The 27,991-nt window shown below is 44.5% G+C and overlaps 1 protein-coding gene across 4 annotated transcripts in view; it reads right to left on the bottom strand.

The window, feature by feature from the left end:
• Window positions 1-6,019: 6,019 nt before the first annotated feature.
• Window positions 6,020-27,991, bottom strand: part of NWD2 (NACHT and WD repeat domain containing 2) — a 184,634-nt gene continuing 162,662 nt past the window's right edge. For 3 of the 4 annotated variants that reach the window (XM_056125543.1, XM_056125544.1, XM_056125545.1), the window contains 4 exons: window positions 22,963-23,166; window positions 20,842-20,986; window positions 14,302-14,891; window positions 6,020-11,262 (listed from right to left, as the gene is read on the bottom strand). In XM_056125543.1, coding sequence (XP_055981518.1) covers window positions 7,330-11,262; window positions 14,302-14,891; window positions 20,842-20,986; window positions 22,963-23,166 — 4,872 coding nt within the window. In that variant the 3' untranslated portion in view covers window positions 6,020-7,329. Of the gene's footprint in view, window positions 11,263-14,301; window positions 14,892-20,841; window positions 20,987-22,962; window positions 23,167-27,991 lie in introns of those variants that run through there. The other variant, XM_056125546.1, reaches the window with a different exon arrangement.

Below are 27,991 nucleotides of genomic sequence, written 5' to 3' on the forward strand. Positions count from 1 at the left end.
TCCGCGAGTCACGTGCCCGGCCCGCCCTCCGGCCGCCCGCCACGCGTAACCCTTTACCTGCGCGCGGGGGGTCCCCGCTGCATCCGGGAGCACCCCAGGAGTCTGGCGGTGCGACCTTCGCGCGTCCCGGATCCCTGAGCGCGCAGAGCCCGGCGCGGCCTCTCGGAGCAGCCTCCGTGCAGGTGGCACGACGCCTCCCGGAGCCGTGCGGGGGAACTTTGGGGCGGCTTTTCTTTTTCTTTTCTCTTTTCTTTTCTTTCGTCTTATTGCAGGGGAAAGGGCGTGGGGGGGGGGGCGAATTACCTGCAACTCAGGGTTTAGTTAAAGTCAGTGCATCTCCCAAGTCCTCACCCTACTGGCGCAAAGACTGGTGGAGGGATGGGTATTGGATTATTGTATAACTGAAACCCAAGCACAAAAATTTGTAAACCTACAACTGTACCTCATGGTGTTTCACTAGCAAAAATCTAAAAAATTAAAAATTAAAAAAAGACCTGGACCCCTCGCCCGCCTATATTCGCGCCTTTGTTTCTACCTTAGTTGTGGTGTACGCGCGACCTCCTGTTTTCAAGCGAGCCCGTGTGCGAAACTGCGCAGGAGTTACGGGGTGGGAAATTTGGGGGACAGGGGAGTGGGGGGAGGAACCTGCACGCGTCTCCCGCGCCCCGAGGGACGGCAGAGCCCGGAGAACGCACGCTTCCGTGCACACCACGGCCGTCCTGGATGCGCTCTGCTGAGCTCCGCGCCCGCCTATTTGCAATGCATGCACCTGAGCGGGATGCTGGCGGGGGGCGCGGGAGGAGGGCCGGCGGCAATCGCCGTCAGTATTACTGAAGCTTTGGAAATTCTGTTCACTCTGAACCCAAGTCCAGGGCCGGGCTTGATGACACATGTTAAACAGCTGCGCCACCTAGAGACCTTTTGGTCGCCTCCAGCACTCTAGGGTGAAAGACCCGCTGCTGGCAGAAGCCCTGGATGGAGTTAAAGATGTTGGAGATATACCCTCCTATCCCCCCTTTCTGACTCTCCCCTGCCTCCATGGCAGACAATATTCCCCATAGTCTCTTTCTACTTATGGGCTTTTGTCATTGTGTGATTGTAACCCAAACATGAAAGCTTGTAACTATTTCTAGGTGATTCAATAAAAAAAAAAAAAGATGTTGGAGGGAGAGCCCAGTGTCTAGGGAGGACGGAGAAGGAAAGAAATCGAGGGGGTAAGTGAGAGGAGGAGGAAGGGAAATAACTGGGGAGCAGGGGTCAGGGGCCGCCCAGCTACTTTGTTAATGTGGGGGATGGTATGTAAAGGACATACACAAAGCACAGTCAAAAACAATGAAAACAGGAGATTCAAACTACAGCAGCCAAACTTGAAAGTATCCTGGACAAGAAGGCAGGCTGTCTTAGGAACACAGGTGGAGGGAAGTAGGCACTGGTGGTGGGGTTGATGCTGGAACACTGTGTTTCCACAACTCGATTCCCAGTAACTTAGACAATCACAGTTCTTTAGGATAATTCAGGAAGAGATCATGGAGAGTTGGAGGGTAAGTGGTACAAGTGGTAAGGGGCTCACCTTGCATGCTGCGGATCCAGGTTTGGTCCTGGGCACCACATGAGCCCTGCTAGGTGTGACCCTGAGCTCCAGAGCTAGAGTGAAGTCGGGAGAACAGATGGTGCAGCCCCCAAACCAAAGACTAAAGGATGGACACATGTGTGCCTTTGGATTCTAGTGGGTTCACCTTCCTGATTCCATCGTCATTATAGGACATTTTCCATGCTTTGGGACAGGGCCAGGGTGCACAGTGAGGGGGAGACTTTTTTTTATTTTTTTGAAATGACTCTTCTTGTCTCATTCTACACATTTCAAATGATAGCTTTGGGGTTTGGGGTGACTCAGAGGTTGAATGTCTGCCTTGCAGGTGTGAAGTCAGAGTTGGGTCCCTGCCACCACACAACGTGATAAGTGAAAATGCTGTGGCACTACTACCCGGGGTCTCCCCAGCAACCACGAAGAATATGCTGCAAACTCTTTACAATAGCCAGAATCTGGAAAAAAAAACCTGAGTGCCTGAGAACAGATAACTGGTTAAAGAAACTTTGGTACATCCACACAATGGAGTACTATGTAGCTGTTAGAAAAGATGAAGACATGAAATTTACATACAAGTGGTACTACATGGAAAGTATCATGTTAAGTGAAATGAGTCAGAAAGAGAGGGATAGACATAGAAATATTGCATTCATCTGGGTGACATAAAGTAACAAAATAGGAGACTAACACCCAAGAGTGGCCAGGATTAGTACCAGGAGTTTTGCTCCATGGCTTGGAGGCCAGCCACACATTCTAGGGGAAAAGGGAGCTCAGATAGAGAAGGGAGCACCAAATAAAGGGTGTTGGGAGGATCCTCCCAGGATGGGAGAAGCATGCTGAAAGTAGAGTATGGACCAAACATGATTGCCACTCAGTGCCTCTTTTGCAAACCACAGCACCCAAAAGGAGAGAGAGAACAAAAGGGAATACCCTGCCACAGAGGCAGGGTGGGATGGGGGGATGGGGGATGGGAGGGATACTGGGACCCATGGTGGTGGGAAATGGGCATTGGTGGAGAGATGGGTTTTTGATCATTGTACAATTGAAACCCAAGCACAAAAATTTGTAAGTCTACAACTGTACCTCATGGTGTTTCACTAATAAAAATTAAAAAAATAAAGAATGTGCTGCAAACAAGGCTATCTGGTGTGAGTTGTTCCTGGTCCCAGAACACCAAAGGGAAAGGGGAAGTAAGATTTATGGGTGGAGTTACATGTTGCTTTTCATTATTTTTAATGGAGCCCTTTGCCACAATGAGGTAACTTTAGGTACAGTATCTAGCCATGGGTCCTTGCTAATAGTCAGTCAGGCTATTCTGACTGACTCTTCAGTTCTTACATTTTTGTTTTGGGGTCATGCCAGGCAGTGTTCCTGCCTCTGTGCTCAGGGATCACTCCTGGTGGTGCCCGGAGACTATATGTGATGCCAGAGATTGAACATGGGCCAGCTGTGTGCATGCAAGTGCCTTAATCCCTGTATTATCTCTTCAGTCCCTGTCTTGATTTTTAAGGTGTGGTTCCCACACTCACCAGACTGGTATTATGTGTGGGAATTTAGTAAAAATACAAGTTCATGGATCCTTCCCTGGACAGATGGACTGGGAAATCAGAGTGTGCAAAGAAGAAATCTGAATGTGCAATTTAAAAATGTTTTTCATTTCATGCTTGGTTGTACCAAGCTGAAATTGGGGTTCCTGTATGTGAACACGCACTCCAATGCCTTTAGGTCTCTCTCCAGCCCCCCAAAATGTATTTTAACCAGTGATGCACAATTCAGCCTGAGAAATTCTGCTCTCTGCTCAAGCAGCAGCTTACTATGACCCTCATTTGCTAAAGGCGGGGCTTCTGTAAAGCCAGAGGGGATGGGATGGCAACTCTGAATCACAACCTGTGTTGATACCCTAAAAATGAGTGCCTGGTATATTAGCAACTAGCCATCCAAGCCGGCCTTCAGTCTGACTTAGTTATATCTCCTTTACATTGTAGGAGGGACTTAGTAATTAGTAAATCATTCCAGGGAAATGTATCATACCTGGAACCCAGCAGACATGCTCTGCCCTAGGATGAGAGATATTTAAACAAAAAATTCTGTGTGTGAAATACATTTATGGAGCATTAATTTCTATTTATCTCCTCTGAAAACTAAAGATAAGTTAGTTTTATCTATAGGAGTTAGATTATAGGCAGAGAAGGAATTACCCCAGGAAAGGTGATAAATATTTTTCAGTGGGGTCAATTTTAAGCAGAAGTTCATCTTAGTCACATGAAGATAAAGGGAGTAGTGTATTGATACCTTACTCATTTTTTTCTGTAACATTTTAGTTTTAAGTTCCCCTAAGAATGATTGTTTCATTAAATTAGAGGTAAGCTCTTCTTTGCTTCCATTAAAAAATATTAGGTGTGTGGAGCTGGAGCTATAGTATAGTGGGTAGGGCATTCGCCTTGCATACAGTTGACCTGGTTTTGATATTGGCATTCCTTATTCCAAGCACCTCCAGGAGTAATTCCTGAGTGCAGAGCAAGGAGTGACTGCTGAGCATTTCCAGATACGGTCCCAAAACAATTTAAAAAGATTAAATGTGGGGCTGGCAAGTGTTTGCCTTGCACAAGGCGGACCCAGGTTCGATTCCCAGCATCCCACATGGTCCACTGAGCACTGCTAGGAGTGATCCTGAGTGCATGAACCAGGAGTAACTCCTGTGCATTGCCGGGTGTGACCCAAAAAGAAAAAAAAAAGATTAAACGTGTGTATGTGTGCTCTAAATCCAAGAAGGCAGAAAATAAAAAAAAAAAACAGAGAGCAGATAAGTTGGTCTTCTCTCTCTAGGGGGAAAATTTAAGTGGGGAATCTCCTCCCCGTCAGCCTCCTTTTATTTTGTTCCAGCCCAAAGGGAAGGATCATCCTCATATATACACAGAAAACTCACTTCCTGTATGTTTTCTTGTCGTGCCTGTAAACTACGAGAGAGCACTGGCTGTTTTATTTGCCTTTGTAATCTTGGCAAGATGCATGACCAAGTAAATATTTTCTGAAGTGGAATACACTATATCCACTATACTGAAAATTCTAGTGCATTTCCAAGAGCTTGAGTGATCCTTATGTCTAGCCAGACCTTTTAATGTTCCAATTAGAAAGTGTCTTAGGAAGCCATTATCAGTAAATGCCTATTGGATACTTGGTGTTGAATTTGTATGAGCTTTGAGAAAGTTACCGAGACAGGCATTGTTATTATGTTGAGAGCCTCTTCAGCCGCTTCCTTAGATTTCTATTTCTACATTGCTTCATGTGTAAACCTGGCCTGCTGCGAGCTCATAAAACTGTTATGAGCATTTTATGACTAATGTGTAATCTCCAAAAATAGTGCCTAGTGTATAGTATAGTGTACAGTGCTGAGTAAGTACGGACAATAATTATTACTGAAATCTTCTGCTGCAGCCAGGAGAAAAACAAACATCACACAAAACTAGTTTATCTTTTATTCATACAAACAATACATACACAAGACTATACATTGCTTAAGACTGCAATCATTTTCTAGTGTAACAACTCTGTAACAAAATTTAACTAAATGTAACATTTATGAAAATATAAATCTCTGATTGGGTAGTTCTCCCCAACAATACAAAGTTTACATAAAAACATTCAATATGAGCTATCAGTTGCAAACAAGTTAGGAAAAAATCATTCAAGTCACTTGTTAAACTCTATTGACTTTTACAGAGAACATTCACAAACTACATTTAAGCCATCTAGGCATTTAATTTTTAGGAACGTGTGGCATGAAGTTCTCACTGATAAGGACAACAAATAAGAGGAATGAGAATGCATTTACCTCTGAAAAAGCTCAAAAAGGAAAAGAAAAGCAATGACACAATCGACTAAGGGTATAGTTGGCTGGGAGGAAGTTCCTAGGGGGCTGGGGGATGTATTTCACTGTGCAGAGGGGGGTTTAGTGTCGAATCACATCTTGGAATGCTTACAATCTGCTTACAAATAGCTGTCAAACTGCTTCCTAAAATGAAATCTAATGGGCTCTGATTCCCTATGGGTTAGATCGCTTCTAGATCAAGTTGTTTTTCCTGAGCGTCAACACTCAAGATGTTCTATTTGTCCTCCTATTGCTCCCAAATCTCTCTCTGAGGGCCAGCGCAGACATGACCACTGCCTTATTCTGCAGGTTACAAAAACAACGCATGGGAGAGATGAGAGATCCGTCGGCATATCTGTGGTGAGTTTGCGGCAGAGCTGGACAGGAAGCTGGTCAGCTGCTTGCTCACTGTCCTACCTACTACTCAGGCCACTGGGGCCACTTTCAAACCAAACCAGCTCCCACCCACATCCTTTGGAAAAGTCATCCAAGGGTGTGGCACACGGAGGATCTGGAGGGAAGGAAATCTCTTTCCCCTCTTGGGATGGCATCTTTTTGAGTAGTTTTTGAAAAAACAAAACCATAATGATTATCATTTTGTAGCATCTGCTTTGAAATAGCTAAAACTGTCAAGGGCTCTGCAGAATCTTTCAGCAGAAGTGTGAAAGAGAAGCATACACAGTGTGTCGAAGTAAGAAAGTGGTTACAAACAGGGACAGTATAGAACCTTTGGACACCCCTAAGATTTGTAGAATATTTTAGCACAAAGACAGGCATATTCAGTTTGTCCCCGAGTATTTGGTCATCTCTCTGCGTTTTGCACAGGAAAGAGGAGAAATGAGAGTAAGGCAAATGTCATCAGTATTTCACAGATGGCATGTCGAGAGTGCTCTCTTTCTATTAAGATTGCAGGGGTTTGAGAAAAAATTCGTGTGTCCATCCAGCTGACCCAGTAGCACAGACCTGCTAGGACAACGGGGGAAATGAACAGGTGGTTTGGCCATATCTGGAATGCCCTTTCTGCAATGCTTTACAACCAGCACAAACAGTTATTTCAGAAAAGACACGAGAAGATGGTGGTTTCTTGTTAAATTAAGTATTCATTTGCAGCCCAGGAAATAGCTTAAAAACCCTATATTCCATTATATAGAAGCCCTCACATGCAACAGCCATGGCTGAATGGTGTACTGTGTGTTTGTAGCCCTATGGTGGCGAGGGTAGGTTCTCGGCCCAGTCCCATCCAAGGCCTCACTCACTATCTTTTTCTCTTGAGACATGGGGGAAGACATCTGGACAGGCTTTGTTACATTATTTTGCACCTTTAGACCTTCCATGTGTGGACTGGGTTTACACAGTTGTCAGGATTGTAAAATGTAAAGAGAGATTAAGGCTGTTTATTTAGAGCCACTCAATCGTCTGATGTCAAACAGCAAGCTGGGTTTGTGATTTCTGAGTCACTCAATCCGGTCCAAACGGTCTACATCTAATGCTCATGCCTCTCTCGCCTGAACCAGAGTGCTGAGTTGCATTGTTCCTTCCCACACAGATCACTTAAAAACTACCCTCTACCTGTACGGTGATGTCGCCACTGAAGTACAATTTGGAAACATCATCTCTCAGGACTTCATAATTTGCCAAAAGTCCAAATAAAAACCAATTTCACCTTTTCTCTATATTCCACGAGCACAGAAATAATTAACACAGGAACTCCAGCCTCCCGTCCTGCCTTTTAGGAAATGAGTAGTTTGTCATTTGGGATATAGAAGAGAATATATATATATATAAATATATACACACAACACATATAATGCATATATGTATATATATTTGTCCCACACACCACATCTTTTCACTGAGCAGGATAAACCTTTTGCTAGTTATCAGGGGCATAGCTGTGGCTCCTGGACTCCAGGACTGAGCACATCCGGTCATAGCAGGAATTGTGTTTTTTGGAGGGTGTGGCTTCACTAGCCTCCGAGGAGTCGCTGACTGTGATGGGACTGTCTCTTGCAAAGACTTCGGTAGACTCTCTCCATAAGCAATCCACAGACACTTTGAAACAGTAACTGTTCGACTTTGGTCTGGATGTCTGTGTTGCATTGTTGAAGATTTGTCTGCTATTGGAAGTGGCAATTTTAATTTTCAAGGCAGCATCTACACGGTCCACCACGGTGTAGATTCCAATACTTCCGTCATCAAAGCCGACGATGATGTTCAGGTGTCTCTGAGAGAGAGCAAGGAATGTGGGTGTTTTGTAAAGGGAACAAGCACCAATATTTTTCCCATCGGCCAGTCTCATTACAATTAAGCTGGATATGGCTCCATTTTCATCCTCTTCCTCCCCATTCCGGAAACAAATGTATACCAGGTAGCGACCATCCCGAGACAATTTCTGCCGCCAAATGATGCCGGAGGCATGCACCACCCGGAGTTTACCACTGTACAGATCCAGCACGTTGATGTTCTCATCGCCCCTGGCGATGATGCCGAGCTTCCCATTGGGAGAAATCTCAAAATCCTCCAGATTTTTCAGGAAGTTGTTTGGAAGTTGCACCCGGCGACAGATCACCTCCTCTGTCAAACTCCAGATATTCACTGTCTCAGCTGAGGTGATGAAGACAATGATGTCCGGACAATCAGGGATCAGTTTAAAGTTCACGATGGTGGTGCCATCTTCACAGCAGAATTTCTTGGTGATGCTTCCTGTCCAGAGACTGACGGCCAGGACTTTGCTTTTGGTCATCCCCACCACAAAGGTGTTGGCAGAGGTGATGAAGGCATTCTGCAGGGTGGTGAGGATGTTGCACACCCGGTGGCCGGTGGCCAGCCGCCAAACCCTGGAGGCGTGCTCTTCGCAGAGGGAGACCACAAACTGGTCATTGTGTGTGATCAGCAGCTGAGAGATCCTCTGCCCATTGATGCGGAAGAGGTTTTCGCCGCTGCTGGTGTGCCAGACATATTGGCTGCTTTTGTCATCTGATGTCACCATCAAGTCTCCTGAGGATGTCAGCACGCAGTGTTCCACGATGCCCTCATGCTTGAACACTGCTTCAATGAACCCGCTGCTGAAGTTCCACTTGTGAACACAGTCGGAGCCATCGAGTGAGTAAATGATTTCGCCTCTGGTGGGCAGCACCAGACTCTGGATGGGTTTGCCGGTCTTATCGATGTTGGACATGGCTGTGATGATATCAATGTCCCAGATGGAAAGGACCCCACTGGTGGATAAAGAGAGGAGCATATTGTGGTGGCTCGATTTCACCAACTTGACGATGGAACCTGAGACTTCCTGTAAACTGGCCATACACTGCCCTGTGTCCCGTCTCCAGAAAAACACGGCTGAAGTATTCTCCATGGTGGCGATGATGCAGTCTCCGTTTTTGGACAGCACGGCAGAAATGAAGCGTTCGTTGTGTTTAGCTCGGAACTTTTCAGCCACTTTCCACATGCCAGTATCCAGGAGCTCCAGGCCTAGGGCTTTGCAGATCAGAATGGCGCTCTGGTCCTCTGAGAGCTCGATGCTGACCACCTCGCTGTCTTCTCTCCGGCAGTCAAAATCATCCGTGAGCTGTGGGTTGGCCATGTCCTCGGTGTTCCAGACAGACAGACTTCCCTCACTGTCCACCATCACCATCTCCTGAGCCGTGTCTAAGATCAGCAGGAACTTCACGAACCCCCCTGAGAATTCAGAGGTCACAGTACAGAGTTTTTCTCCACTGCCCAAGTGGAATATGGTAGTGGTGTTCAGGTACTGACCGCAGAAAGCATACACGCCGTCCAGCGAGCACTGGACACAGGTCACCTCGTACCAGCAGTGAAACTGGTACAGGGGCCATCCATAGAGCAGATCAATGACTGTGACATCTTTGCTGGCTTCGAGCCAGGCCAGGGCATGGGTGACAGAGAGCGTGAAGCCATTGATGTAGCTAGAGCCGCCACCATGCTTGGTCCCCTTGATTTCCACTTCAGACAGGAGACAGGAATTCACGTTGTCATAAATCAGCAAAGTGTTGTTAGTGGTGGCCACCACCAGATACTTTTCATCCCCGGTCAGTTTCATGCCCAGGATGACCGACTGGGCAGTGGTGATTTGTCTGAGAAGCTGGCGCGTCTCCACATCCCAGGTGCTGATAGAACCATTTTCTAAAGCGGTGAGGACGGTGCTGGGGTTGCAGGTGGGCAGGATCTCGGTGACATGCAGGTGGCTGGAAGATAAGGGAAGACGCTCGGGGTTGTAGGTCACGTCCATGGAAGAATGCAGCGGCACAATGGAGCAATACTTGGGCCCATCTTTGTCACATTCGAGAAGGAGATGTCTCAGCTTGGGCAGGGAGCTCACAACAGGCAGCAGCCTTTGCTGCAGCTCGGCTGAGAGGGAGCCGGGGAAGGCGATGACCTTGTTCTTGATGCTGCGCAGGGTGCTGCCGAGGAACTTGAGCTCCTTCTCTTGCGAGTAGTTGTAGGCCAGCTCGATGTCTGAGATGACTTTGTCGAACTGGCCGATTTTGATCATGGTGTAGAGCCAGCTGAAGTTCATGATGATGCCGTACAGCAGGTCATCTGTCTTCCCACACCGCGTCAGGTGGTGCAGGAGCTCCGACATTTTCCGGTGGTTGACGAAGAAGATGTCCGGCTCCAGGGGGTTGCACTGGAACACCCAGGGCTGGTCTGGAGCCTGCCTGTCGAAAGAAGCCTGTTCCAGGAAGTGCTTTTCCTCCTCCAGCAGGCTGCGGTTCTCCAAGTCAAGACAGCCGTTCAAGTAGGGATCTTCGAGGCAGAAAGCTTTCCTCCGGCCCCCGGCCCAGACGCCCAAGAAGTAATCGGCCAGGATGGTGTGCATTTCCCGAAGGGCTTTGTCCCCCTGCAGATACAGCTTCTGGGCTATGAGATGCAGGTGTCTATTGGCCCAGACCAGCAATGTCACGTTCTTTATGTGTCTCTCTATTAAGTAGCCACTCAGCCCCTCCTTGAGCCTGGCAATGTACAGGTAAGGGACTCGCAGGGGGTTGCTGGGCCTGGCATTCTCGTTGAGCTCATTCATCACACTGTTGTCCAGAGCCAGCACATCCTCCAGTTCCATTTCACTCAAGCCCATTTTGGCCATGGTGATGTAGCCGAGAGCCCTAGAGACCAGCTTCGGACCACACTTCTTCTCCAGGGACCCGAAGAGCTGCTCGATGCTGTCATGCACGGTGACGCAGAGGGACGATTCGTTGACGTCCTTGTGCGATCGCCAGTGTCTCACCTCTCGGAAGGTCAGGTTCACGAACATGGGCAGCGTGCACTTGGAGAAGGCATTGTTCACATAGATCTGCTGGCCCGAGGTCACCTTCCGCTTCACCCGCAGCAGCTGGTGTTTGAGGACCTGACTGCACATCTTCCGGTCTCGGGGAACCAGCTCAATGTAGTTGTCCTCTTCGTGGATAAGGCACCGGAGTTTCTGCAGGATCCCGTACTTGTTGGGTAGTGTGGAGAGGACGATCCGGACGAAGCGGGGCAGGTGGGCGGGGAGCCACCAAAGCTTCCTGCCCTCGTCGCTGTCTGACAGCTGCTCCAGGGAGTCGAATATTATCACCAGTGGCCTCTGCAGGGAAGACTCATTCAGGAGGTTTATGAACAAGTCCCGCAGGTCGTGGATCTTCTTGGGGTAGCTCTGAACCAGGCACCGATAGTTCACTGCCAACTGTTCACAAACGCTTAGGAGGAGAGGCCTGAGGTCCGTACTCATGTCTGTGGTTCCGAGAAATCTCACAACTACGACAGGGTCAGATTCAGGTCCCGTGTCTTCCTGTAGCCAGCCATACGCCTAAAACATAGAGGTGGAATTTAGAATGGTTTTGTATGTCTATATATAGTCAGACAATCACACAGTTGCATCCAACAGCTTTTCAGCTCTTCCGAGGTAAGACTTTGGATAACCCTGGCACTGAAGAAACTAGCTGACATTCAAGAAAGAGAAAAACCTTCTGGGAAGATCAAATGGCTCAGGCACATTGCAAGGAGATTGTCAGATCACCACACTAAAAAGTGACAGTGGCAGTAATATCCATGTATCATTTTGCCATAAAGCAACATTTAGCTTAATTTTTTTCTTTCACTTTGGATGATATCAAGTGTGTGCCCAGGGATTACTTTTAGCTCTGTGCTCAGAGGTGGAACCAGGGTTGGCTGCACACAAAACAAGAGCCATAACCCTTGTACTAGCTCTCTGGCCCTAATGTTTACCTTTCAGCTTTTAGGTTAGAAGCCACAAAGTATTAAAGATAAATTGTAAATCTGAGTACCTACTAAGGCCATTGCTTAATTCCTGTTTCCTGGGACCTAGTAGATGCTTAGTATTTGCTTAAGGCATAGATTAAATAATGACTTATACATTATCTCAAGTCAATTGCTTTCACTGAGGTCACTTAAGGGCGTATATGTTTGACCAAATTTCAAGTTAATCAGAATTCAGTAATAAATGCTCAGGATTGAAGTGATACTGAGTATAGAGTATAATCTATGATTAAGAGACTTTTTTTGTTTTTTGGGGGGGCCACACCTGGTAATACTTAGGAGTTACACCTAGTTGTGCACTCAGGAATCACTCCTAGCAATGCTCTGAGGACCAAATGGGATGCCAGGGATCGAACCCAGGTCAGCCTGCAGGCAAGAGTCCTACCCACTGCTGGCAAGCTAGCTAGGCAAGTGCTCGACTATCTGTCCTATCTCTCTGCCCCCTTAAGAGATTCTTTCTGGTTAAAGGGTCCTCACTGTGATTATTATTTATCTTGTCATAAAAAACTACAGAATGCTGGTTAAAAGAGATTTTGTTATTTTGTGTTGATAACACATTTCTGGCTACATATAAACAGGCACTCATCACTTCTCACGGTATCTCTCACAGGGCAGGTGGGATTCTAGGATCATTTAATAAAAGAGGAAACTGAGCCACAGGCTGGGTAAATGACTTGCTAGGAGACAGATTGTTACTGGGAGATGACGTTATTTCTTACTTTCATTCTAGTGCATTCTCTGTCTCATTCTCTCTGTAATTGTGGAGATAAAGAGAAGGGCTGCCAAATTTAGTATTTTCTTGTCTGGAAAGGTACAGGCAGGTAGGGAGATGATCAAAGTGTATTTTAGAAGGGTAAAGTTCTTTGAGTAATCTCTGTAATTCACCAAGGAAATGCCTAAAAACACAGAATGTATAATTTTGTACATTTGTAGTTAAATTTAAGTTTTCTCCAAAAGATCGTCAAGTGAAGTTTAGGAAACTTCATTTAATTGCTGTCAGAATGAATATTAAGGCACATGAGTGTTGTTGAGCACCAACATTTGAGGCTTCTTTGGAGGAGATTGTCCTGCGCTGTCATTCTAAAACTGCCCTTTGGTGGTCACTGAAATGGGACAAACAACTAGTCAGTTCTCTGCAGCTGCTGCAGCTGGCTTCTGGTGAGTGTGTGCATGGTTCTCTGGCCATCCCCATCAGTGTCACAAGAGCACACACATGGTTGCGGGCAAAGACATTCCTAGGAGCACAGGCGGGGGTGGAGTGGAGTGGGGTTTAAAGTGAGGACTCTTGGGGTGCCATGATACTGCACTGTGAATAGGCACACTCGGGTGCCATGACCAAAGAGTTATAAGAGTGCCAGATAAGAAAGCCAGTGGTGTTTCTCTAACTGAGTATCCCAACTCTATGCTGAAACAGGTTTGGAGGCCAAGAGGGGGAAAGAGAGACGAGGGTGTATGGCTGTGTCTCTCAGTGCTCCATTCCCAGGGATGGGGCTGATAGATGCTCATCCCCACTTCTAACCCAGGGAACAAGTTCACTATGAACCATCCCTTGCAGCCTGTGGGGTATGCCACTTGATAGCTGATGGTCCCTGTGAGATAGAGTGATGGGATGAGTGTATCTGGGAAAGGGTGGTGAGTAGCCATCATGGAACTGGCTGTGCAGCCAGAATTCTCAGCCAAACAGCCAAACAATACCCAGCTGTTTCCCATGTACTAGAGATGGGCCACAGGCAGGAATTGGCTCACTCAGTTTTAATTGGTGTCATTCCTTCCCAGATCTTGTTCAAGGAGTTTACTGGATTCGGGAGGGGGTTTTGTCAGCAACATACATAAAATGAATGGCTGCATGTGTAGGGGTCAAAGCGTGATTATGGAGGAAGATGATGGTCCATGTCTGGGGAACAGTAGGGGAATGACCACCAGGAAAGCAGCGACAGGTCTCAGGGGAGAGAGCGGGGGTGGGGTGGGAGGTAGTTTAAGCCAGTCAAAAAAGTTAAGAGTGAAGAGTCCAGTTCAGAAAAATTCAGTACTGGAAGGAAAATGGGTAGCAACCTGGCATTCCTAACCTCCTTAAAATGCAGCCCTATGGGTTTTCTGGTGCTGTGTGGAGACAGAGATGGGTCGGCTGTGCCTGTGTTCCCCACACCAGATGCTTATGGTAGTCTCAGCGGGAGTAAAGCAATGCAGACAGACACTGCATCATCACTGTAGACACTTCATCATCATCGCAGCCAAGCTGAGAGAGCAGGAGATCAGGAAGGGCTTGTCTCTGCCCTCCAACAGGGCGAGAAGGGGTGAGAAAAGCTGTGGGTCAGCCCTTGTTTTCAGCCAAGTGGACACTGGCTCCGCCCAACCCCTAGGATGAATGTGGAGGATGGAAAGAAAAGAGAAAATTGGTCTCTACTTGCCCCCTGGAATCTTATTCTGTTACAACAGCAAAAGAGGAAGCTGGAAGTAGCCATTATACACAGACTCATTTGCCAAGGAAACACAGAAAGTGAATCTCAACAATTTATTCTTTTCCCAGTGTTAAAGGTTTCACAAGTAAGCGAAAAGAACAAGCTCATACCTTCTTGGCTACTTCAGCCAGCAGAAGGGTCTTTCCAGTGCAAGGCCCACCATATATAATAAGAGGATTGATGTGCCCGATTTTGCTTGGAAGAAGGTACTTATGCACGATATTTAGAGATTCGCATTTATACTCATAGAAGGAGGCATAGGTCTTACACAAGGAGGAATGCTGGAGAATTTCATCATAGAGAGTATCAGTTTCTGTGTCAAAGTTTTGTTGTACCGTTGCCTGGATGATATCGATCATGTCCTCATAAAATTGCTTACCAAGCCCTTCTATGTAATGATTTTCTATTTCTTGGGAATAGCCGAGTTTCATGTCACAATGAGTAACAGAGGTGTAGACTCGCAAATTAGAGGACGCAACGATAGTAGGAATAAATTCATCCCTGAGTTTTATCAGCTTCTCTTGGGCTTCTGGGTCCCGGATAATCCTCGGATCTGTTCCTGTGATATCCATGTATTTTCCCATTTCTGGAATTTTCACAAAGCGCTCAATGTTTGCGATTTTCCTAATGTAGCACACACACTTCTTCAGGAATGCGGGCGTTTGCTTTCCAAGAGCAAAGTCAAATTCATCCTCTATAGCTGAAAGACAATGAGACGAGTTTATTGGCTGGAACAAAGGAGTCACTGCCACTGCTGCACTTAGCCCTCTGTCACTAGGGGTTGATTATTTCACTTAGAGTGTGCAGGGAATACAGACGAATCTCTATTTCCTGTTTGTCTTTTCATAAGCATCCTGGAACTCAGAGAATATGGTTTTTACCTCTTTGGGGAAGGGTAGTTGGGCCACACCTGTTTGTTCTCAGGACCTACTCTGGCTCTGTGCTCAGGGGTCAGTCCTGGTGAATCATATGCAGAGTTAAGGCTCACAAACAGTGGTAGTACCCTTGTCTTGCATGAAGACAACCCAGGCTCAAATCCCCAGCACCACATATGTTCCCATGAGTATTGCCAGGGATCATTCCAAAGCACAGAGCCAGGAGATGTCCCTGAGCACCACCAGTTGTGGCCTTCAAACCCAAGCACACAAACGAAGAATGTTTCAATTTAAGAATGTTTCAATTCGATTACCTTATGACTGAAACTCAGACATGGAAGCTTTGAAACTGTATTTCACAGTTATTTAATTGAAACAACAACAACAACAACAAAAAAGAGAATGTTTCAACATGATGGCCTCTCAGTATCTGTATTGTAAACCAAATGTCCCAAAGTAGAGACAGCATAAGAAAGAAACTGCCTACCATAGAGGCAGGGGATGGGTTGGAGTGAGGGTGGAGGGAGGGATACTGGGGATATTATTGGTGGTGGGAAAGCCGCACTGGTGGAGGGATGGGTGTTCCGTCCTTGTATGACTGAAACTCAATCATGAAAGCTTTGTAACTATCTCACGGTGATTCAGTAAAATAATTAAAAGAATAATAAAAGAATGTTTCAAGATCCGTGAAAAAGAACAGTGAAGTGCTTCCAGAGAAGACAATCTGGTGGTAGAATATTGTATGCCTGGACTTTTATTATTAATAGCATTGCAAATTGTGCTGCCTAAATAATTTTTTTTTGCTTTTTGGGTCACACCTGGCAATGCACAGGGGTTACTCCTGGCTCTGCACTCAGGAATTACCCCTGGCGGTACTCAGGGGACCATATGGAATGCTGGGAATTGAATCCGGGTCTGCCACGTGCAAGGCAAATGCCCTACCTGCTGTGCTATTGCTCCAGCCCCTGCCTAAATAAATTTTTTTTAAAAAGTGATAGAAAATAATTTTTTGACTTGGAGAGGTCAGGAAAGGCCTCTCTAAGGAGGTTATTTCAGGCTGGACACATGGACTAGGGGAAGAGTTGGGGCTCGGCGCATGTAGGACTAGGCTGGCCCTAAACTGAAAACTTTTTATTTATTTTTTGCTTTTTGGGTCACACCCAGCAATTCACAGGGGTGACTTCTGGCTCATGTACTCAGGAATTACTCCTGGTGGTGCTCAGAGGACCATATGGATTACTGGAAATCAAACCTGGGTCAGCCACGTACAAGGCAAACACCCTACCCACTATGCTATCGCTCCAGCCCCAAACTAAAAACTCTTTTATGTGCTGGCCACAGCTCCAACATCAAACATCATCTAGAACACACGTGGATTCTCTAAGGAAATATTAAGGCAGGTGGGAATTTATAGGAAGATGGTGCTTCTCAGCGGCAGGCTCTGGACACCATTTTGTTTCAAATCAAATTGTATGACCCAAGGAGGATTACTAATGTTGTCGAGTCTTTCTCTTCAGTAGGTTTTTACAAATGGTTTTTGGCAGGCGGATTGAGGAGGCAAGTGACCCAGCTGGGATACTTGTCATCTGAGATAGCTCCATGGTGTGGAGTGCTTGAATTGCAAATGTAAGGTCATGAGCCCTCACCCTGGTGCCACCACATGTGTAAGCCTGGAACCCTACAGTTTGAATCTGATGGTTTCTGCTAGTTATGGTCCAATAGTGCCTTAAGTGATTTCTGGTCACATTACTGCCAGATGTGTGTGAGGGCACTAAAGAGGTTCAGTTTCCAGTGAGCCCCGCTAAATAGATTGGTACCATGGCCAGGAAATGTGACTCGTGGGCAGCATGTATGTTAGCAATTTCCAGTGATCACTACAGTGTGTGTGTGTGTGTGTGTGTGTGTGTGTGTGTGTACCACAACTAAAAAGGGTAAAACCATGTCTACTCTCATTAACATTCATGCAAGCACCACAACTCAGAGTATGGCATTTGGTGAAGACAGCAGCCGAGTCTGTAAGCACAGCACTAGCGTGTGCAGTTGCTGTGAACATTCAAGACCTGTGGAGAGCAACACCCCTAAACATGTGAGCACCCAGCCAGATAAGTGTCACCCTCATCATCACAGCAATACCACCACTAAAAAAAGAAGAACAGTGAAGGCAGGGGGGAGTGGGAAAAGCCAGAAAAAAGAAACTTAGGCAACAAAAGTCTATCTTTATGGAAGGGTAAGAACTTGCTATCATGTAGACCAGGAAGACAGAAGCCTTGACACTGCGCTCCTGCTGACAGCAGCCCTTGGTTCTTTTCTTCTCTAATCATCTGTGCACAATTCTAGGAAGAGTTTAGTGTCACTGCCGAGTATCGTGAAGGGAAAGGGAGACTCAAGCTGCAGAAGAGTTTTCATCCTGGGTGAAAAAGTCATAGCTCTGCCATTGCTTGCACACCAGGAAATACTGTCACTGCCTCTATGGAACGAGTGTGTCACTGGGAAGTGCTAGGTTAAAAGACATATACCAGTCAAGCTGGTGGAGTCCCAGAAGCATGGTTTCAGGGAAAATGAAGTTGTGTACAGAGAGCCTGGCTCTGGGACTGATGTCCTATAGACACAGCTATCAATGCACTATGTGAGACAAAGTCAATTCAACAGAGTTATTTTTAGAAGCAAATTACATTGTAATGATTTATTAGAGTACAAAAGTGCAGAGAGTGGGCTACAGAGGTTAAAACATTTGCGTTGCATGCAGCTGATGCTGGTTCAGTCCCCAGCATCACATATGGTCCACCCAAGCACTCCAGGAGATCCCTAAGTATAGAGCCAGGAGTAAGCCCCTAGACAACTATATATGGCTTCCAAATCCCCCAAAGAAAACAAAATTCAGAGAAAGAATAATCGTTCTCTCTCTCTGCATTTTCCTTAATATCATTAATGTTGAACTTGTCAATAATTCACAATGAAGCACATGATGAAGAGAGCATTGCTCTAGAGCAAATATATTGGCAGAACTCAACAAATGAATGCCTAGATTTGGTGAAAACTCCTGTAGGTACCAGAATGAAAGCTGGGGTGTGAGAAATGGATAGTTGGGTTTTCTGGAGGGTGGGATGGGGCTGGAATGTTGGTGGTGGGGCAGTGAATATTCTACACAGAGAGATGTGAAGCTATAGCACTGAAATTCTAGAGTTTTATAAACCAACAAGTCATTTAAAAATTATGAAATTTCCAATTCTGGCATATGTAATTCATGAAGCATTACTGCCTCTGCTCTCTCCAGACCAGACAGTGCTCAAGAGACCAAATGATGTTGGGATTTGAAGTCAGTGTTTCTGCATGCAAAGCATTATTCCAGCCTTTTGAGCATCTTTTATGATGCTTGAAAAACAAATTTCTTACGATGAACAAATTTCTTATGATGGCTTGTGCCCAGCTCCTAACCTTATTTCTCTCCCTGGGCCTGGCTACTTTACTTTCTTTCTTCTCCTGACACTTAATAAGCTCATTTCTGTCTTAGGGATTGTTCATCTGTTCACCTCTTTGCATGAATTCTCTGCACTGTCAGCTTGGAGTCGTTCTATTACCTCAAATAGCTGTATCTTCTTGGGCTCAGAATTAACTATGCAAAGAACTTAAGGAGAAGAGAAAAACAATATTTACAAGTCAATAGAGCACAAAGAAAGAAGTTACAAATAAACACCAAGGAATGGGAGCACTGTGATGGGAGTAACCCAATAAACCTAAGCTCCCTGTGGCAAGGCAAAAAGGACAAACCAATGTTATCCTGCACATATTTAGATGTGTTGGGAAACAAGATGAAGAATTCTTCTCTTCACTGATTTTGGTGCAACGGTTGGAAGTGGCATTTATGCTCGTTGTAGGTCAGACATCTTCCATCTGGTTGCCATGGTCACACAATCGACCACTGAGCTTACCGAGGTTGCCCCTTTAATTATGGACCTTGTGCCTGTGCTCTTTGAGTGTTTCACACCTTTAGTTTAGGTGCTTACACACATTCGACTCCTCCCAAAATCACAGATCGTATTGCAGTACTAGAGGTCCCAGACAGCAAATTCCCCTAGCCTTGCTCAGTATATGTAGGCGACTCAGGACATCACTCTTGAGGCCTCACTCCTGCAAGGCAGGCACTTTACCCTGAGCCCAAGAAGATACAGCTGTTTGAGGTAATAGAACGACTCCAAGCTGACAGTGCAGAGAATTCATGCAAAGAGGTGAACAGATGAACAATGTCCTTCTTGTATGGACACAAGAAGACAGTTAATTCTATGCTTTTGTAACTTGGGAGTTAATGGACTCTCAATAATATATATCCCGGACATCTGTTCTTTCAACCTAAGCCTCAGTTGCCCTTCTTTACTTCCTAGCACCACAAAAGCAGGGTCCCGATGAGGGACTGGATGGACCAGGGTAAGCGGTGAGCTATGTGCTACCCTGGCATCGAAATGGGCCTGGCCAAAGTGCCATAATGCTTAACTATAAGTTAAGAGCTTGGTCATAGACAAATGCTGTCATGATCCAAAAAGTAATAGCTAGGTTTGGACCCTGCTAGGGTTAGGAAAGATTAACCTGGCCTGAGAACTGTAGTCTGAGTCTGTGGTGAGATGTTTCCCAGAGAGCCACCCTACTAGCTCAATGTATCTCTTACTGTGTCCATACAAAATAACTAATATTAAGAAGTAGAATTGAGATGTTAATCAAGATGTTATTTAAGTTATTGGACTAAGGAGAGGAGGAATGGCCCCTAGGTGGTGTTTCTGCTCTTGAGCCTGATGGGCAGCCAGGAAGGGCTTTCTTATGTTAATTTTGCTACCTGACTGGGTGTAGTGTCTACTCCCAATGCTGGGGTGTTGAAGAGATGAGAGAGAGAGAGCAGGGCAGCTATATGGAGAGCGGAGAGACTAGCAAGGGGGACAGAGGGAGAAGAATGTAGAAGAAGAATACAGGAGTGGAGAGAGACAAGGCTGTGAGATGGAGCATGGAGAGATGAGTAGGAGAGACAGGAGGAGACAGGAATGAGGGTTAGTATGAGACTGGAATGGGAGGCTCAGAGAGACTGGAGCAGGTGCGTGGGGAGAGTAGAATAACAGCAACTGACCACCAACCAGCTTGGCCCTCCTTTCCTCCTTCTTCTGCCCCATGACACAGGCTGCCCAGCTAGGCGAGCGGCCTGAGCCCACCGAACTTGGACAGCGAGAGGGAGAGCCATTGGGGCTCTCTCTAGCCGCCCTGGAGTTTATACAAATATGGACTCCTAGCTCTTTCATCAGTGCCTGTTGTCTTAGGTCATAGGCTTGTTTTACCTATGACCCTTTATCCTTTCTGGAGTGACCTTTTTTTTCCATTTGATGACCTGCCTAGCTTTTATTTTCCCCACTACAAAAAGTGTCCCAAGACAGCTGAGACTGCCTCTTACTGATTTGATTTCCAGTGTCTGGCACGTAGTATGTCCTCTGTAAATTTTGCTAATCGAATGAATAAATAATGGACAGCCCAAACTGAGAGACAATGGCAGAGTCTGCTTTATTGCCATCTATTTTTTTTTTAAAAATTTAACATTTTCTGCTGAACTTCCCAGCTGAGTGAGCACTTCACGTTAAAACAACAGAATATTTGCTTTCCCTGAAGATGTAAACATTTACAAAAAAATAAATTTTATGAGAGATGGTAAATGGAATGAAAGATGTAAAACTCTACAAAGAAAGCAATGGGGGCATCTAATGTTCATCGATTCTGTAATTTACTGAGGATAAGTACCATTACCTGAAAACAGGTACCTCTTAGCTTGGCTGTGTTTCATTTTTCCCTTTTCATGCAACAGCTTCACAGCAGCCTTAAATATCGTCTTGAGTTCCTCAGAGATCTCTTGCCAGGTCTTCTCATTCTCGGCATTGGCAGAAGGTGGCATCTACAAGGCGTGACAATAAGACAGTGTTAATATCATCACCAGAGAAACCCCCAATCTTTCAGAACAACAGAGCTATTGAATTAATTAATCTAATTTTGATTTGTTGGGCCACACTGGTGGTGCTCAAGGTTTACCCTGGCTCTGCCCTCAGGAATCACTCGTGGTGGTGATCAGAGAATTGGAGATCAAACTGGGCGCAGCTGCGTGCAAGGCGCATGCCCTACCCACTGCTGTGTCGCTCTGGGTTCAGTTTTATTTTATTTATAAATGATTAAAAAAATTAGTTACTATGATTTATAATTCTGTTCATGGATTCAGCTGCATGCATACTGTTCTAACACCACATCCTCCAGAGCAGTGTCTCTTCCCTTCACCATTGTCCCAGTGTCCCCATCATTCTACTGCACCCCTGAGAGAACTACTGATATTTGAATGTCTCTTGAATTCCAATCCTATTGTTAATGCCTAACAGACAGATTCTCATTTAAATTCTACTAACCTGGAGAGCTAGAAATGGTCTCTATCCTATATGTAAATTTGTAAATCCAAACAGGATTTCTTTGTTGTTGTTTTTCTTACTATACCGGTTTATTTCCCCTTGAAGGTTTGATAACACAGGTCATGGCAAAATCATCTCTTCAGTGCCTTCTCAAGAGAGAGTTACAGGGAGGCTCTCACACATTACTATTTGTCTTTAGCTGTTTCTTCTTCCCTTGCTTCTCCAAATTCAATGCCAGAACTGCCTACTGAGATAATAGTATTTATATTCTTGGTGAAAATTATATGCACACATTATTTATTTACCACCACATACATGCTGAAATATCACGTGGGGTTTAGTGAATAATTTCGAATTCCCCAGTGGATAATTAAAACAAATGAGCTGATAGTCATGAAGGAAGGAGACATCGGAGCCAATTAAAATAGTAATATATAAGCAGTGCTTGTGATCCACCAGGAGAAGAAATGCTACAGAAAAACGGGTGAAATAAGACTATTTTCAAGTATTTTGAGTTTATATACCTACCAGACCTTCACTAATGGAACTTTCAAAAGAGACTTTTGAGGATAAAGGAAATTGTGCAGAAGCAAAGTCTGAGATGCTTCCTCCAAAATGAGTCAAATGGGAAGGATTTTATTTTTTAAAAGAGAATGAAGGGCTGGGGAAAAATCATGTGCTTTTGCGATGGAAGAGTCTAGTCCTAGGTAATATAAATAGCTTCAAGTACTAGATGGGGGCCCAGGATGGCTCATAGGAGGTGAGGGGCTGCAAGTTTGATCCCTGATGCTACCCACATGTGCTGATTAAGGTTGTTGGGGCTCTGTCTTTGGGATGCCCAGTGGGGAGTGGGACCTGTCCTTTTCCAGTACACAGCAGCCAGGAGTGTGTGAGCACAATGAAAGCAGCGTGCTCCCAACTGAGCACTGCAACTAAAAACTGAGAGTACCATAGCCGGGTGTGCAAGCTGCACGAGCATAGGTGTGAGCACCACATGGAAAGTGTAAGTGCCACAACCAAGTTATGTGTGACACTCTGAAAATGAGAGGGAAAATGGAAACATTAAAAACAATACAGGGCTGGAGCGATAGCACAGCAGGCAAGGCATTTGCCTTATACGTGGCTGACCCGAGTTCAATTTCCAGCATCCCATATGGTCTCCCGATCACTGCCAGGAGTAATGCCTGAATGCAGAGCCAGGAGGAACCCCTATGTATCTCCGGGTGTGGTGACCCAAAAAGCAAAAAAACCCCACAAAAAACCCCAATACAGACACATACTTTATTGCCTGAAGTATGCAATAGTACACATGCATACTATAGGAGAATGGGGGGTGTGTGTGTGTGTGTGTGTGTGTGTGTGTGTGTGTGTGTGTGTGTTATGTCGGTGGGGTCGGGGCTGTACCACACTCATCAGTGCTTTGGAATCTTTCCCTGTAGGGTATGAGCTCTAGCGCCCACCCCAAATAAAAATTTACCGCGTTTTTATTGCTTTTCAGCATTTCTGACTTGGGTCTGAGGTAATAAACTGCCGGCACCGAGTTCTCATCACGACAGTACCACTCTTCCAGTAACTTGGTCTCCAGCTTGGCCTCCACAGCAGCGTCCAAAATCATTTCAAACTCTGAGGCTTCCACTTCTCCAGGGATTCGGATGTTCCCATATTTTTCACCTAGGAGTCCCTGTGTATTCACAAGAAAGTTCAGGTTAGTGGGTCGCCAGGTAAATTCAGTTTAGAATTCTTATCATGTGGCCATTCAGTTACTAGGGCTCACAAACAAGAGTCACAGTTTGATCAATTTTCTCTTTTAATTACAGTGGATACTCTCCTCTATGATTAATTGCCCAAGGCAAATTAGAACAATCTCACTGTAATGGCAATAAATTCACACAGGGAGAACTGATGTTGCTTATCTCATCAGATAAATTCAAATGTTGTGGCAAATTAACTTTCCAAAGTTTACACAATACCATAAGTATTGGTGTGCTTTGAATTATTTTGCTTGTTCATGAGAAAGGAAAAATAAGAAGGAAAAATAACATACTAGGCTGAATGTAATAGCACACATGCTAACTATCCAAGAGAAGGGTGGCTTTGTAAAGGACTTAGGAATAACTCTAACCCAGGCATGTACACAGTGACAAACAAATTGTGACAGAACCATCAACTCACTGTACTAGAAAACCTTTCTAGTACAAGTTAAACAAGCTATTATTCTCTCCCATAAGATTGTGAATGAAAAACACATGCACCAGGTGAAGTTGTGAGGAAGTATCTTCATATCTAGAACCAATGGATGTGTAAATAAATTGAATATTTTTTACTTTTTAGAAGGATATCCTGACAATTATGCACCAAAAGTCATAGATATGTGTACATACATATACGTGTATATATGTATATATGTATATACATATATATAGTTTTTACTTGTAAATTTTTCTTCTGAGAATTTTTCTTTAGAAAACAACTAAGGGTGTAATTAAAGACTTACTAGAATATTTATGCTGAACCCATTTTACAGGAAAAGAGTTGTATAACAACTTAAGTGTCCAGCAGCAGATGGGCACTTTGAAATATATTCTAGTCCCAACTATGCAAAGCAGGCACCAAAAATATCATAGAACTCTATTGACATAGAAAGATGTTTATAATCAACTGTTGTGTGAGAAGATGGGTCACATTATTAGTACGTGCACATAATTCTGATGTTTCATATGTGTGTGCATTATGAATACATGGGAGACTATTGTGTCTCTGTGTATACACTATCATCCATATCACAGGAAAAAAATTTTATAAGAATACACAAGATTATCTGTGGCTATCTTTGAGTGGGTGTTTCTTAATTTCCTCCAGATGTCTTGTATATTTATTGTTTTTTTAAATTAGGAGCCGTTTCACGGCACTTAACTATTATGTCATCTTGAGAAAATCATCAGGTGTATGACGTAAGTGGTGCCTTGATCCATGGTGAACCTTAACCATGAAGGATGCACTGAATGTTGGCTTATGTCTAAGGTTTTCAAGGTACCTCCCTGGCCACCGGGAATTTGTGAGGCATAGAACCTCCCCTTTGCTAAGGCATCAGGAACTGTGCGGAGATTGCTTTTAGCAATGAAAGTCTTAGCTTATGTAGCACCTAGCACATTTAAATGGCTCTGCAACATCTTATCTGGTAGAAACAAAGGAGGAACATAAAAGGAACTCTGAGATATCAGTCACGTGGAAGGACAGAATGGGCTACGCTAGAGTGTGAGAGTCTGTAGGGATAGTGACAAAGGAGCATCTACCTACTGCCTGTTCCCTGTTGTACCTCGCTTGAGCCCCCTGGCCTTGTACACTCAGTGGAAAGGGAAGTGTGGCTGGACTTCCTTGCACACGCTATCCCTCTTGCCCCCACCCTCAGCCCCTGCTGCATTTTAGCATTCCTTGCAACTCAGACAGGTGAGAGAGTAAATGCCCTGGGTAGATCTGTGTCCAAAATAAATTAATGAGCCAAATGACCATGATACTTCTGTGTATCTACCCTAACGGTCAAAACGCAATTTAAAAAAACATCTTCACTCCTATAATTTATTGCAGTACTATTCAGAATAGTCAAAATGTAGAACCAACCCAGGTGTTGAAGATCAGATGACTGGATAATGAAACTGGTATGGAATCCAACAATGGAATCCAACTCAGCTGTAAAAAAAATAAGAAATCTGCTGCCACCTGGGTAGACCCGGAGAGTGGCCTGATGAGTGAAGTCAGAAGGTGAGGAACCGGTGCAGAATGGTCTCTCTCATATGCAAGATGTGGAGAAACAGAACAGGGGAATAACAAATGCTCAAAACAACAGAAACTAAGAACTTGTCTTTAGCAGGAAGCTTGCCATGGGGTGGGTAGGACTTGGGGAGGGACACTTGGGCAGTGGTGGAGGGAAGCAGGCACCTGGGAAAACAGGGTGATGCTGGAATAGGTCAGGGATGAAATATGATTAATAACAGTTTATAAACCATAGAGCTCAAACTAAAGAATTAAAAAGACAACCAACCATTGTTGAATCAATAAACAATCAAATGGGGATAAAAATATCCTTGGGGTTTATTCTATAGTTCCTAGAAGTTTAGTGTATTTGAAACCATTTCTCTTAACACATCTGACAACATTCTGGGAAGGTGCCAATTTTTAAAAATTATGATTTTTTTGGTGGAGGTGGGACCATACTAATCACTTGCCCAGGGGTGATTCTTGACTCTATGGCTCAGTAGTAACACCTGGAGGTGCTCAGGGGACCATACAGGATTCCAGAGATGGAACACAGTTGATCTCATGCAAGGGAAGCACCTACAGCCCCGTACTAGCTCCCCAGCCCTTAGAAGGTACCAGCTGTGCCAAATACCTCTATTTTTAAAAATTTTATTGGATTACCATGTGACACAGTGACAAACTTTCGTGATTATGTTTCAGTCATACAATGATTGAGCACCCATCCCTCCACCAGTGCACATTTTCCACCACAATGTTCTCAGTATCCCTCCCGCAATCCTACCCCCTACCTCTGTAACAGGTACATTTCTTCTTACTCTCACTCTAATATTGGGCATTATGATTTGCAGTACAGATACTAAAGAGGCCATCATGTTTGGTCTTTAGTCTACTTTCAGCACACATCTCCCATCCCGAGTGATGCCTCCAACCATCATTTACTTAGCGGTTGCATCTCGATCCCCACTGCCTTTTCCTCCAGCATGTGAGGCAGGCTTCCAAACAGTGGAATGCTCCTCCTGGCCCTTGTCTCTACTGTCCTTAGGTGTTAGGTGTTAGTCTCATATTATGCTACTTTATATTTCACAAATGAGTGGTCATTCTATGTCTGTCCATCTCTTTCTGACTCATTTCACTTAGCATGAAGCTCTCCATGTCCATTCATTTAAATGAAAATTTCATGATATCATCTGTTCTAATAGCTGCATAGTACCTCACTGTGTAGATGTACCGAAGTTTCTTTAACCAGTCATCTGTTCTTGGATACTTGGGTTGTTTCCAGATTCTGGCTGTTTTGTGAATAATACTGCAATGAACATACAAGTGCAGATGTCATTTCTACTGTGTGTTTTTGCATCTCCAGGATATATTACCAGGAATGGTATTGCTGGGTCATATGGGAGCTAAATTTCTAGTGTTTGGAGGAATGTCCATATTGTTTTCCAAAAAAGCTTGAGCAATAGGCATTCCTGCCAGCAATGAATGAGAGTTCCTTCCTCCCCACATCAGCGCAAGCAAACTCTGGTTGTTCTTGTTCTTATTGATGTGTGTCAGTTTTCTGTGGTGAATACAATGTATACCTCATTGTTGTTTTGATTTGCATCTCCCTGATGATTAGCAATGTGGAGCATTTTTTCATATGCCGTTTGGTCATTTGAATTTCTTTTTTGAGGAAGCTTCTGTTCATTTCTTCTTCCCATTTTTTGATGGGGTTGGAGGTTTTTTTTTCTTGCACAATTCTACTAGTTTCTTGTATATCCTGGATATAATACCTTATCAGATGGGTATTGGGTAAATATTCTTTCCCATTCCCTGTGTTTTAGTCACTGTTTCTTTTGAGGTGCAGAAGTTTATATTTGTTTATATTTGTTTCCACTTGCTTGGTCAGTGGTGTTTCATCCTTGAAGATGCCTTTAGCTTCAATATCATAGAGGGTTCTGCCCACATTTTTCTTCATGTACCTTATGGATTCAGGTATGGTATTGAGGTCTTTAATCCATTTGGATCTGACTTTTGTGCTTGGTGTTAGACAGAGGTCTGAGTTCACTCTTTTGCATGTAGCTGTCCAGATTTCCCAGCGCCACTTGTTGAAGAGGCTTCCTTGCTCCACTTCACGTTTCTTCCTCCTTTATCAAAGATTAAGTGACCATATACTTGAGAGGTTGTGTCAGAATTTTCAACTCTGCTCCATTGGTCTGCAGGTCTGTTTCTATTCCAAAAATAATGCTGTTTTAATTACTACTGCCTTGTAGTACAGTTTGAGATTGGGGAAGGTGAGACCACCCATCTTCTTTTCCCCAAGGATTGCTTTGACTATTCATAGGGGTTTATTACTTCATATGAATATCAGGAGTATTTTGTCTATTTCTTTGAAAAATGTCATGGGTATCCTTATAGGGATTCCATTGAATCTGTACAATGCTTTGGGGAGCATTGCCATTTTGATGATGTTAATCCTCCCTATCCATGAGCAGGGATGTGTCTCCATTTCCTAGTGTCTTCTTTTATTTCTTGAAGTAGTGTTTTGTAGTTTTCTTTGTAAGTTAAGTTGACTCCAAGGTACTTGATTTTCTGAGGCACTATTGGGAATGGGATTTTTTTTTATGTAGGAGTACTGCTATTTATTCAGCCACTGATTAGCTGATTGAATTGTGCATGAACTCCACCTTACTTTTTTTCATTTTTTTTTATAATTTTATTTATTGAATCACCGTGAGAACAGTTACAGAGCTTTCGGGTTTAAGTCTTGGTCA

The sequence above is a fragment of the Sorex fumeus genome, unplaced genomic scaffold (genome assembly GCF_029834395.1).
Source record: "Sorex fumeus unplaced genomic scaffold, SorFum_2.1 ptg000055l, whole genome shotgun sequence".
Lineage (NCBI taxonomy): Eukaryota > Metazoa > Chordata > Mammalia > Eulipotyphla > Soricidae > Sorex > Sorex fumeus.